At 37.6% G+C, this 14,027-nt stretch overlaps 1 protein-coding gene across 2 annotated transcripts in view; it reads right to left on the reverse strand.

Annotated features, from left to right (window-relative positions):
• Positions 1–4,180: 4,180 nt before the first annotated feature.
• POU6F2 (POU class 6 homeobox 2) overlaps positions 4,181–14,027 on the reverse strand; it is a 312,059-nt gene continuing 302,212 nt past the window's right edge. For both annotated transcript variants that reach the window (XM_041464251.1, XM_041464253.1), the window contains exons 9-10: positions 7,920–8,088; positions 4,181–4,740 (exon numbers count right to left, since the gene is read on the reverse strand). In XM_041464251.1, coding sequence (XP_041320185.1) covers positions 4,236–4,740; positions 7,920–8,088 — 674 coding nt within the window. In that variant the 3' untranslated portion in view covers positions 4,181–4,235. The remainder of the gene's footprint in view (positions 4,741–7,919; positions 8,089–14,027) is intronic.

Genomic DNA, 14,027 nt, shown 5'->3' on the forward strand with positions numbered 1-14,027 from the left:
GTAAGTGACCCTGGTGACCATTCTGTAGATTATAGCATATAGGACAAAAAAAAAAAAAATAGTAATAATAATAATAATTAATAATAGTAATAATAGTAATAATACCACTTGTTAACAATTAATAAACAAATGTGCCCCACATAATCTCAAGTTGGAAACAAGCAAACCACATGACAAAAAGCTCATTACAAAATGTTTTCCAAACAGATTTTACAGTCAAACATTGACATGGAAATCAATTTCCTCTCTTATCTTCTTATTTGAATGTTGGTCAATAACTGGGTACAAGTAGAGTGCTGAGGTAAAACACTGATTAACAGTTTTATTTTTGTATTTTTTTAAAATAGTAACAGTTTAGTATTGCGAGATTGTCAGCAACATTTAGCCATATCTATACAATGTGCATATACCTACATACATTGAGCTTTGGTCCAGCATTGAGAAGACGAGCAAAGGCATTTTACATATTTCTTTTTGGTTATAGCTTGAGTTCTTTGATACGCCTCTACTTGTTCCTTCCTAGCTCCTTTTTGCTTCCTTGTTCTCTCTCTTTTATCTTTTTTTTTTTTTCTTTTTTGGCTTTAAAAAAATTTTTTTTCAGTAATATTGTAAAGAAATTGGAACCATTTGAATGCATTTGATTTCTTCAACTGTCCAAAATAGCTTTTTAGTGAAAAACATAAAAAGACAAAATTAGAAGAGTAAGTGAACCCTTGGTTCATTATTCAAATAATATTTTATATATATATATATATATATATATATATAAAGAATTATCAACAAAGTGGAAAACCATTAAACCTTCACATATGACCAAAGAGACTTTTGTTTCATTTGCTGGTAGCAACCTATCTTTTAGTCACATGCAAAATTGAAAGGTATTCAAATGTTATCAGTTCAAGAAAATTGTTTACAAATGTGAACCAGAAATGCTGCCAGTAACATAATAAAACAAAATATTTATGGCCCTCCCAAAGATGTATGACTCACATATAATTTATCTTCCTAAGAATCTGTTCAGGCACCATTTATGCCTCATAGCAAAAATTTGTGTATAAAAAAAATTAATATGAGAAGCATTACAACACTTTATAAATAATTTACAAAACATAATACAAAATTAGAAAACTGTAAAAAAAAATACTGCACATGAATGATTTTAAGACTGTGGGATGAACATTATTTTTTCTTCCATGCTGGCAATTTATATTTATTTTACATTTTCACTGTCCTAGTTATATCCTTCCGATATGTACTTTGGAACAGAAAAGAGCTTATATAACTGCTGCCAGCATATTTTTAAACATTTAGTATCTTTCATACAGTGTTTAGTTAACTTTTTTTTTCTTGGGGGATTTTTCTTCACAGAATTTAGAGCAGTCCCTGGGAGAATTGGAAATTTAGTTTTGAGGCAATGAATGGTTGATGGTTTTGTTCCCAGGCTGTTGATGGTGGGGATGGGGTGGAGGAGGGTATGGCCTTAAGGATGACTGAACAGGTAATTGTGTATGTGACATTAATGACTGGGCAATTAGGAGTGTTCTGGAGACATGGGTAGGATTTCAGGAGTAACTGCTTCCAAATATGATTTACTCATCCTTGCTTTCCTGTTGGCTTCTGGATGGTGGTCTGATTGTTATGTAGATTGAACTGTGGTGACAACTTTAGGGCTGTTTGGTATAGACTACATAGATATTTATGAGGATATAGCTGTTTGTGGAGAGAGAGGGTATAAAGAAAACCCAGAGGGGCAGATGTTGCTGTGTGTGTTGCTCTGAGACTCTTCAATTTACACGCTCAGCTTGGATAAAGCATCTATTTTGTCCCTCACAATTTGCCAGTGGTTACTGAGGTGTTTTTTTCCCCAACCATCATTTATATATCAACAGTTGAAAAGAGTCAATAACAATCGTCACTCTCCTCCTCATAAAAGCAAGACCGAAAATATCCTAAACATACCCTGCTGAAGCATAAAGTCTAAAATCCATTTGCTGGACATGAGCTCATCCTGGAGTACTGGATCCTCAGTGTGCTCCAACACTGACCTTTGAGAGTGCTCCCATTTAGAAGCAGCTTCTGGCCCAGATGATGGTCTCTGAAATGTTAAAGCTCCACCAACCATGCAATAAATACCTCACTTTACAAGGCAAATTCCATTAATAAAATACTGAGGGCCAGATTCAAAGCACAGGGAAATCAATGAAAGTCTTTTTCTTTCACTATATTTTGGATATAGCCTGGAGTTTTTGAAAACTCTTTAGTAAGAGAGGTGTTATTTGAAGACTCCAGCACTTCAGGAACTTCCTTCCACATCCTAGGCAGACCACCAAAAATCCAGCACAAACATTTTGAGGTCAAGGAATGCAATCAGGAGTTATACCAGCAGAATTTTACCATCTCTACAGTGAGCTGAACCAATTATCTGATGTTATCTTTTGGGAAGACCTGATAAAGATGCAGCTTCTACCCTAATGGTGAACTGAATCCCAAAGGCTTGAGCATAACTGAGCAGAAGATGAAGATTGCAGATGACCTTCACAGGATCATCTTGATGGTCTTGATGTGGTCAGACCACACCCCATCAAGAACCTGCCACACCTTTCTCTGCCTCTGAGCCTTGCTATGCTTGCAGGTCCACATTATTTTAGTAGATGCTTGTCCAATCAGAAAAGAAGCCACAGAGATAAACTGTCTTTAAAGAAAAATCAGTTCACCTGAATCATATTGCAGGTGACCTACCTTATATTATCAAGAGACATTCAGTGTTTTTCTCTATGTCCCAATTGCTTTGTCTAGCCAGTGGCCACCGCAAACACCTGCAGAAACACATCCTCCTGCTAAAGAAGTCAACAGGGCAAGCATCAATATGGCATTAAAAAAGCCAGAAGGAACAAAACACCATCAAAATTGTCCATAGTGATGTAATGATCAAAACATCCTCATCACTTCTCAGCCTGTCCATTTGTTTACATCAGAACCTCAAGAAATTTCTTTGGCTAGCAGGCTTTGGAGAGAAATTGCTTCAAATGGAACCATAAGATAGATGCAGTACTGTACCAAGTGTGCAGTTTATATTTATACTACAAAATGAGTTTTGGTAACCTCTCCAGGTTCACAGCCAAAGGACAGAGAAATCTCAAGCTACACATTTGACAAAAAGCACAATGTTCAGTGTGGGCTTGAAAGTCCATCAGATATAATCCTAATCCTTCTTTGTCCTCATTGCATTCCAGCATATAAAAATGTTCAGATTTCACTTTTTAAAAAAATTCTTCAAACAGTACTGGGTTTGAGGGGCTTGGGGAAGGGGTGGGGAATGAGATGGAAGGGAGGAGGCAGCAAATAGAATCAGGAAAAAAAAAAAAACAGAAAAAGAAATGCAAACCAAGACATACACCCTTAGAAGAGAAATACCAAACCCCACAAATCACAATAAAAAGTACTTATTTTTGGCACACAAACATTAGGAGGTTTCAAAACTGTTGAGTAAAAGAAAAGAAAGTGAGGTGACTACTACGGAATGGCTTTGTACACACCTGCAGGGGGTACAAACAAGGATGAGAGAAATTAATCCTGTATTACTCTTCGCAAAATACAAATGTAAAAATTGGTTAACAAAATTTTACACTCATGAAAGAGTAGACTAACAATCTAGTTTGCAATGCCATGTTTCTGACTTTGGTTAATAGATTTCATAGTGAATCAGCACTTGATACCTGAAAGGCTACAATCACTCCTCCAGGTGGCAGGCTTGTATTCTCTTTTAAACAGATAAAAGGTTTTTTTTCTTTTTTTTCTTCCTTTCTTTTTTCTTTTTTTTTTTTTTTTTTTTTTTTTTTTTTTTTTTTTTTTTTTTTTTTTTTTAAATTTTCCTTAAAATGTATTAATATTTTCATAATATACAGAAAAAATTTAGCAGTTATTTGGTTTACTTTAAGTCCATTTAAAAAAAACTGGCTTTCTCGGGTGTTTTTGGGAACTAATTCTACCACACACACTCTAAGTATTGTGTGATTTTTTTTGTTTAAGGTTTTTTTTTGTTTTGTTTTTTGTTTTTTTTTTTTTTTAAATCAAAAGGACCATGGACATTTATAAACTGTTCTGTCCTTCTTGTAGTTTCCTCAGTCTTTTACTTACAAGGGTGATGAATAGGCATTTTCACAGAGTTCAAATGGACATATTTCAGTTGGTGTGGGGTTTTTTTTCTTTGTGATTTGGCTTTTTTTGTTTTGTTTTTAGGAGTTTTCTTCCAGAGAGTCTGTTAAAGGCTCCATAGGAACTGCTGTTGCAGGCTCGTGTTGTTTCAAACGTTTAATTGTGTTCTTCAGTGCTTGCCTCTTATTGCAGAACCAAACTCTAACTACTTCCCGGTCATAGTTCAGTTTCTCTGCAATCTCTGTCATTTCTTGCCCAGAGGGATGCGTGTTCTTCTCAAAGTGGGCATTCAAGATTTCAAGGGCTTGTGGCGTGAATGAGGTACGCCTCTTGCGCTTTTTGGATGGTTCACTCCCAATAAACTCGGTAAGGTTCTGCATCCCTGCTCGATGGCGGGCCTCAGCCTCAGCCATCCACCGCTCAAGCACCGGCTTTATCTTCTGGGCACTTTTAGGGGTGATGTCCAGCTTTTCAAACCTGGCAGGATACAAAAGGCCAGGGTTCAGTTTGGCTGTCAGACTGCTAGCTATAGTGTTCTCTTGGGCTTCCTGTGGTAGGAAAAAGTGGCTTCTCAGGATGGTGTGTCTGAGGGAAAATTGAGAAAGAAGAGTCTTACACTGATGCTCTGCCAGGGTGGGACTTCCTGCCTGCCTGACTAATTGACTGGCAGAGGTAATTTACAGTAGATTATGAAAATTGTCAGATAGGTATATCTATACATAGATATAGATATGTATATATAGCTAGAGATTTAAGCTAACACAAAATGAGCACTACAACAAAATTCTAAGTACACTAAATAATACAGGTTAAGAATCACATTTTCATATTTCTGATGATCTTCAAAACCCTGGAGACTAAGTCTAATTACAGGAAATGATATCAAAGGCATTGCTGTTATCATCTTTTCTTTGTGCTTAATCCTTTTGTTATCTCTCCCATCCCATGTTATCTAAACATCACAGCTTTAATAATAAAAACCAATGGCAAATACTCATCTCTGAATATCAGGTTTCCTTTCCATTTTTCAGCAATTTTCACTGTTTGTAAGTTAATGTTATATCCCTTTTCTGGATTGGGAAAAAAATTCCCCTAGCCACGGTGGTGTTCAGCTGAAACAGCTGGACACTTTGCAATTATCTTGCTGTCCCCACAATGTGCAAAGACAGACTCATGTTTTCCAGATGAAACCCAGCATAACGGTCCACTAATACGCCGTGGCACCAAGCTGAGTTTATTGTGGGATTTCTGCAAAGTGTACCAGAATGATATCATTTCCTGTAAATGAGGTCTTCTATATATCATTTTGCCATCAAAAGTCTTTTGCCAAACCAGATTTTACAAGTATTATAAAACATCTGGAAAAGCAGTCACACAAAGCTTTAATCCTTTCAAAAGCAAGCAAAGAGCAGAGTTCACATTTCAAGTCCTATAAGTATTTGTTTCTTTCATTTACTGAGTTTATCCTCTTTTGCTATTAAAAAAGCCTTAACCCAAGTTCTTTGGTGCCATCTATTTGTATTTTCCCACTTTGCTCTGACCACTCCACGTTGAGGATGCTGCAGAGAGGCAACAATAACTGGATGTCTCTGCTGCTCTCTCCAGCCCAGGTGGTGCTGAAGCACCACCACCACCACCACCACCACTAACCACAGAGTGCTCTGGAGATGAGAGGAACTGAATCAATCCATTTATGCCAAGAAACTTGGTGGCTGGAGCTGGACATTTTTAGTGTCTCCATTCAGCACGTGGAGGCAGCAAAAAATATTCCAGCATGAAACAAAGCACTTCTCACAAAGAATAAGACAAAGAATAATTTCAGATAATGATACTCCAAAGACATTGTAACTAGTGCCTGACATCTTAATGTGGTATTGATTGCAAGATGTCATTCTTTGGTGTCCACTGATATTTCAAGCTGAAGGATATATTTATAATGTATTGTCTTAAATTAAAGAAAATGCTGCTATTTGCATGCAGAACATATCAAGATGGTACATGCTCATATGACCTGCATAGGCCACCAGGAGATTCTACTTTTCTTTTTGAGCTGGTTGTTCAAACTGCTTGCCTTACTGCCCCTTCCACTGACCTGGAGTTCATACTGAAACTCCTTTGTTACAATTGAAAAAAAAAGTTAAATCTACCATTTCTGAGGAACACATGGTGCGACTGAAGCAGCTTAGTGAAAAATGCACAGCCACAGCATGTAATTACATCCCAAAATGGTGTCCATCTGAGGCGGGCAAAGGAAATTAAAAAAACTTGTAATCTTGCAAGTATTTGGGACAAGCTCTTGCACCCAATCTTATTTTCTGAGCAACTTCCTCCTCCAAGGAACCCTCTGTAAGAGGTCTCACCATCCCCAGTGCTTTCTCAAAGTGTGAGGTAGATGGAGAAAATGAGAAGAGACTGAACTAGGCAAAAGTAAAGGAAACAGCAATGTCTTCCTTTAAAGTATACCAAGACAAACAGCAACTTAAGGCTACAAAACATTTCCAGTTGCTAAAAATTCCACCAATTTTAGGCACTATTTACCAACTGACCACAAAGAAATTTAAAAAAATAATACAAAATCAAAATTAATCCTTAGCAATAAGGAGCAATAGCATTCATATCATTGGCATTGTTTGTTAGTGTTCTTACTGCAGGACATGTTTGGTATAACGACATACAAGTCTTGAAACAAATTTCCCAGCAGTAGTATCCTTGTATAGACTGAATAAAGGTTATTTTCAACAGGGAGGTATCTTATAAGAAAAAACAGTAGGGGAGACCATAGAAGTGAGAGGATCCTATGGAGCTTTTTGTATTTAACAACAATCAATGGGTTTTATGGAAAATCATTGAGCAAAATGTGAGCTGCAAGCACACTACCCCATACTGATGTTATTTATAACCTTAGTCTTTAACTGCAGGAAAAGTACACTTCCATTCTATGGGGAATACATTAAAAGTATAAAGAGCAGATAAAAAGACAGAGCATTTCATGGATCACCAAGAACAAAATCCACTTAAATGAGCTTAGAGTAGGTTTCTTGGCTTTCATTGATGGAGGACTATAAGGCATTGCCCAAGAGGAAAAAGCTGTTACCTAAGTGCGTTTGTTACCTCATGCATAAACATAGGATTGCTGTAATACACATACATGCATAAAGGTGTTTGCTTCTACTTTAACTCTGTCAAGACCATATTATTATTTCTTATGATTAGGACAGATTTCTGCTTCTGCTTTGCATACATAGGTTTGTCTGTTTTTTTCAGTAAATATTTGGGTGATAAAAGATGAATAGCTGCTGGTTTGCAAGATAGCAGGAAAGCTATTTTTTCCCCTTCTGTGTTGCCTAGGTAAATCATCATTAACATCCCCTATGTGAAGTGCTAACCACAGTAATACAGGTTTAACTTAGCAGGGATGCAGCCATGAAATATTTGTTCACTAACCCTATCTGTAGAAAATGGCACAGTATGAAGAGGGTCAGCTGGTGCTTATTGAGCATCAGCAGGATCTCCAACTCATCTATGGAATTAAGTCTCTATGCCAGGAACATTGTTTCTCACTTGTTTAGAAAACGAGGAATAAAAAAGAGACCAAAATCACACTAAAGATACACAATAAGAACAATTTATGTGTCAGATAACAACATTTAAATATCAGGTTAAATAATACACTCTAAAGTTATGAGACTCAAACACAAGCATGCTCCTCACAAGCAGGATCATTATTAAGGACAAAGAAAGAAGTTTATGATGTAACTTGTTACCTGCAGATGGCAGATTGGCTATAGGCTGGGCCTTCGGTGGCGCTCAGGGCTTGGCCAACTTGAGTCTGTGTCAGGCCAAGGGACAGGCGCCGGATTTTAAAAGCTTTGGCAAATTCCCGTATTTCTTCCAGATTTACCCCATCCACTTCTCCAGTGGCTGTCTGAGGATCTGTTGAGATATTTTTTAATCATGTCAGTTCTTTGCATCACATATCAGTGGAACAGACTTACAGCCATTTTCATCGCCAAAACTTTCAAGTTCAATTTTTTAGTACTGACCCCTTTCTCTTCTTTCCCAAACAGAAACAGGCTTGCCTTGTCAGGTGTGTTCAGATTGCTAAGATGCTGACTGGGCTGCAGTTGTCTGCAGGTGGAAGATTTCCAAAGATATGCCTTTGCTGAACTCCTGGCAGAGGCTGGCTCATCTTTGAGGGAGGGTGTGCCTGGGCTCCTTGCTACCATTTATGCCTTGCAAGGTCTTCTCTGGATTGAGGAGTCATGCTCCTTGTTTTCCCTTTTTATCACACAGCGCGATGGTTGGTGTTAATAAATTTATCCAGTCTGTGGGGAGGGCTATATATATGTATGAGCTGCTTGGATTTTTAACTTGAAATCAAGTCTTTGTACTTTACCTAAAGTTAATGCCAAATACGGAGATTCACAACTATTTCTTCCCTTTTACACAATACCCAACCTAAATTGACACATGAATGTCCAAAATAACCCAACAAATGAGCAAGCCTAAAAAAATTCTGCCTTTAAAACCTCCCTAATTTAATAATCGTCTTTTAAAATTTGCCGTTCTGAGAAGCAGCCTTTCAAGCTTTCTTTTCTGCCTCCCATCAGGTCGATAATCAAGGAGCAGCAACCCTGGTTTTGGATGGTAATGCTGCACAGTTTTTTATTTTTACATTAGCCTCTCAGAAGATAATGCTTATGATGCTGTGAGAATAAATCTGTCCTTCCTCTCTATAGCAGTTTACTGACATAGAAGCCTTTCTCCCTGAAAAGGCACATAATAAAGCATTTCTACCACAGAAAAGCTCCTTTGGAGCTGGATAACTCGGTCAATTTAGGACTTATCAAGGGAAATGACACAACAGCTGGAGAATGGAACTTCCACCCCGCCACCCCCTCCTAAGCTACTGATCCCTGATTAAATGAAAGTGTTTGCCAAGTCAGAGACAGCATGGGACTGGGATGGTAGAAGATTTCAAAGTGTTGTGCAATCCTGCATGTAGTGAAGCCATTCTCCCAGTGAGACATCTCTATTGTTCATCACCTCATTCCTCAGACCCCGAGGTGAAAAGTTTGCAGTACAATAACCCCTCAATTTCTGTAAATGCAAGCAGTTGTCCAAGGACAGTGCTAGACTACATTACCATTCTGAACCTTATATGAGAATGGCTCCTGCTAGTATGGCTCTAGAGAAGGCTTATCAGCATTACAGTAGCAAAGTTTTTATTTTCAGGGGTTTATAAGCCTTGTGTAAAATTTCCTAGTGATGGAAACATTCTATGAAAAAATCCTTTTGTCCAGTAATAGACAGAGGGAAAAGGGTTTTCTGATATATAAATTTACCCTGTTGCTTGAGTGTAAGAAGCACAAATGGCAATAATATTTTTAAAATTCTTGTGTATGCAACCAGGGACTGCATGAACTATGCATACAGATAAACATGCACATAGGCTGAACCTTGTTTCAATGATACTCCACACTCAGAATCATCTCTGCTATTCTCACTGCTGTACTTGTGGTCACCTGCACACCTATGCACTCAGTTCAAAGCTAGGGTGCATATTGTTTGATTTAGGAGTAAGTGCTTTGACAGTGGCCACTGAAGTTTATAAAGTAATTGCCTTTAGAAGCATGGAATTTTCCTGCTTACAACATATCGTCCATCTAGCATACCAGTTCTGAATTTCAGAGACACAGAATGGAGCTGCAGACTTACCTGACTTTAGGTCTTTATACTAAATATCATAAATTATACTGGCCTCAAAAATTCCCCTGAGCAAAGTACACTAAAATGGTCACTTTCCTCACCTCTTTCCTTCTGTTAATTTAAGGTCTCTGACTAAGGGTGTTAGGAATGTAACAAAGGATAATTCAGTTGCCAGAGAACTTCCAAAGTAGCAAACTATGGCACCTGTAATCCTCCCCAACTCCTGTTGGGAATAAAAAGGGAAGTGAGAAAATGAATTGTAGAGAAATTATAGAGAAATTCTGCCAAGTTCTGCTGGATCTAGAATGATCTGGCATTGTTGCAACAGTGAGCATCATGGAAAGACCGTTCCTGCCTGCGGCATTTGGATGAGGGAAATATTAGGCTGAGCTCTCCTTGAGATGAGAAAAAAAATCTGTTATGCCCTTCAGTAATATGGGAGTAGAATATAGTATACAGCGGAATATCTGTTGAGAAAAGGGCTTCATTCTCTCATAGCATCTTTGGCAACAGGAAAGTACTAACAGATGGACTGAAACACTGAAATGTTTTATCTTGAACTCTAGGGAAAATAGCATTTGTGTGAAATTGGCACCACTTCTACTTTGGATGTGATTCAAAGCCCTTTGAAATCCACGGATTTTGTCTTCTGTCACCTCCCTAAAACAAAAATAGTGCTATGAAGATAATTCTATTGGCACCGTTATTTCTCTGATTTACACTAGTGCATTAAAATGTCATCAATACAGTCTTAGACTGTGTGGTCTAAACGTACATATTCATAAAAATATTCAGAGAGATTGGGGACTTTGTTTTAACAAGTTCTGAGCTTTCAAAACAATTGAACATATAGTGCACTTCACATTTTAGGAAGAATAGTTTATTGAAGACAGTAAATAAGCTGGCTCTTTTTCAATTAAGTGCATATCCCAGGGAAGGCTGTCCAGTGACAACAGGTAAACAGAGAATACCAAACCCATTGAGTGTTTGGGACCTATGGTAATGGATTTCAAGACTCCATGTTTACATTATTGCCTGAGAAAACAGAGGCTGCCTGTGAAACTGCTAGGTGCTGGAGAAAGGTCAGAGGGTTATCTTGGACCCTTTCAGAGGATATGGGTGCATATAACAAAAAGGAAGACAGCTAAAATTCCACCAGCCATCCTGGTGGATGGGGAAGACAGATGAGCGGTATGGAAGAAATTAAATTCACAGGCTCTCCTGCATAGAAATCTGTTTTTTCCTACTGAAGGGAATACTTCTACCACCTTTGAATTCTTCTGAAAATCTTGCGTGAGTTTGTTGTTGAGTGAAAATATGCTGTGATTTTAATAGTTAGGGGAAAGAGCTGCTACAGAGAAATCAGTGCACCCTTAAGGAGAAACCAAATTTCTGTTGCACAGAGTTCTGCCACAAGAGGGATTACAGAGGGATAATTTCCCAGTCAGAGTGGAGGAGAAATAGCTGGCTGAGGAGGTCCAATGGAAAGTAAATTGGATAAGAAAGGCAGGAAAAAACATTGATAATGGAAAACAGAGTGGAGCTCAGGGAAAAAAAAAAGAATAACGATTTGTTTATGGGAGGCATTTTAATTTCACAGTAAGAGATGACAGTAAAATGAATTTGGGAGGAAGAAAGGAACGTCATGGAGACACAAGTCTCAGAGCACAAGGGGAAACCAGTGATTTCCACAAAGAGAACATATGGTGGAAAAGTTAAAGAAATGAGCAGAGGCATGCATTTGAGAAGAGGAAAATGAAATGGAAAAAAAGGGAGGAATAAAGATGTAGAATTGAATGAAGAGAAAATAAAGAAGACAAAAGAGAATACAAATAGGATTAGACAATACAAAGAAATCATACAGAAGGGACAGGAAGAGTTGAGATGAATCTTGCAGTCCTTGCTTAGACAGAACTTATTTAAAAAATATTTTTATTTGGAAATAACTCTTACACTTTGTCTCCAAAATAATTATCACTTGTGGCTGGTTAAGGATGAAGGGATGATAATGATAGAAAAAGGAAAAGCTATAAAGAAGACAACAACATAAAGGGGTAAAAAGACAAGAAATAAAAAAAGAAAGAGAAATTAAAAACAAAAGGTAAAGAAACTTCTTTGAAATTAGGAAACATGTTAAAGAAAAAAAAAGCAAAATCATACAGAAAATATTACTAGAATGAAAAGTAAAACTAATAAACTCAAGGAACATGGGTTTATTTAATAAATAAACCCAGTACAGTTAATGGAGTTCTTATTCTCCTTGTACTTCAATAATTTCTCTCATGTGTAGCAATGTCTTGTGAAAGAGTTACTCTCTTTGCAGTCAGCGTGCAGAAGCTTGCTCCAAATCATTATTTGCTGAAGTTTGGATGCTCTATGCAATTTGATTAACTGAACAAATGGCTATATGTTACTAGTTTTACATGAACTTTGCTATATTTAGCAACTATTTCTGGACTATAGCAAATCTCTGCCAATGTACTCAGCTTCAGGACCTCTGCCAGAGATCTGGACTACAGTTTTGTAAGAAATTAGGAAAGGAGAGCAATATTCCTAACTCAGGAGGAATAAAGAAATCAAAGATAGATTCAGGAGGCCACAAGTTGGTTCTTGCCCTCATGCATAAGGACTTCTCTCAGAAACACTGACCCGTTTGATTGTTTTTGTTGGGTTATTTCCAAATAAAAAATTGGAGTTATTTCCAAATAAGAAATATTTTTAAATAAGTTCTGTCTAAGCAAGGACTGCAAGATTCATCTCAACTCTTCCTGTCCCTTCTGTATGATTTCTTTGTATTGTCTAATCCTATTTGTATTCTCTTTTGTCTTCTTTATTTTCTCTTCATTCAATTCTACATCTTTATTCCTCCCTTTTTTTCCATTTCATTTTCCTCTTCTCAAATGCATGCCTCTGCTCATTTCTTTAACTTTTCCACCATATGTTCTCTTTGTGGAAACATTGCCTGTCTCATCCCACTAAAAGACTTTAAATAGACTTTCAGACACTGCATTTCAATTGTAGGCCTTTCATACAAAGGTCTGCAGCCAGTGTGGGAGCTGGGATGCTAGGAAGGTCACAGGCTTGACAGAGAGGTGCTCCTGCCCTTCAGTGATCTGTATCTGGAAACCAAAAAGATTCTGTAAAGAAGTCAAACAAGGATGACTTCCTATCTACATTCTCATGAGCAGCCATGGTTTTGTGTAAATGGCTTTTCAGTCACATGAAACAATTTTCAAACTCATGAAGGTCATTTAATACTATTGGTCCAAACAGTATCTATCACCGGTTTATCACTGAGAAGGAAAAGCTATAAAGGATCCCCTCTGATTTTCCATGTTTCATTACACAGATGGTTTGATCTTACCTTACTGAACTGACCATATTTTCCTCTTTCTTGTAGGCTCTTTCCACATTACTAGAAGACAGTAGGTAGTTCTGTTGTGTCCTGCAACACCATTCCTGATGTGGTAGCTCAAGCAGGCTTAGGCATACAGTGCTAGCTCCAGTTTGTGGTGGCTACATGCTCTCAGGAGTATGCTGGATTGTTTTTAGGGATAATTGAGATGACTGGTTTGCTTCTATATATGCAGTGTTACTATGTAAATGGCAGACGTGAGTTGATCTGCCCCTCATGCTACTCATTCTTTTAGTCTTGAACAGCAGAGACTGAATGAAGCTGGAAGCATAAAATCAAAACAGCTCCACAAGTTTTTTATTTATGTTTAACGTGGAATTTTGTTCAGGAGATCCCTATCAATAACATTTTCTTTTGGAAAATTTGAGTTAACTTCCAAGTGCAACTCCTTCAACCATCAGTCTGATTGTATGAAAAGTTTCCTATGCCTGTAGCTCTTTTTGACAGGACCACAGTAAAGACATGGACACTGACTTGACACTCTTCTTTGTGATCACTTTTCACACTTTTCTTCTGATGGCTGCTAGGGAGGGTGGGAGTAGCGTCAGCAGGATTTGGATGCAGAGGGGGCAAAAATTAACCTTGAGTTTAAAGAGAAAGATAAGACAGAAGAAAAAAAATAGACTTGAAGATTATTAAAGAGCAGGGATTAGAATTTGGACTGGAGGGAGAGAGGGCCTGACTGTGCAGAGTGCCACTCACTGTGATAGAGGACAGAAAAAAAGGAAAAAGAGGTGTCAGTAGTGAT

Source organism: Pyrgilauda ruficollis, unplaced genomic scaffold (assembly GCF_017590135.1).
Source record: "Pyrgilauda ruficollis isolate IOZ18807 unplaced genomic scaffold, ASM1759013v1 scaffold176, whole genome shotgun sequence".
Classification (NCBI taxonomy): Eukaryota; Metazoa; Chordata; class Aves; order Passeriformes; family Passeridae; genus Pyrgilauda; species Pyrgilauda ruficollis.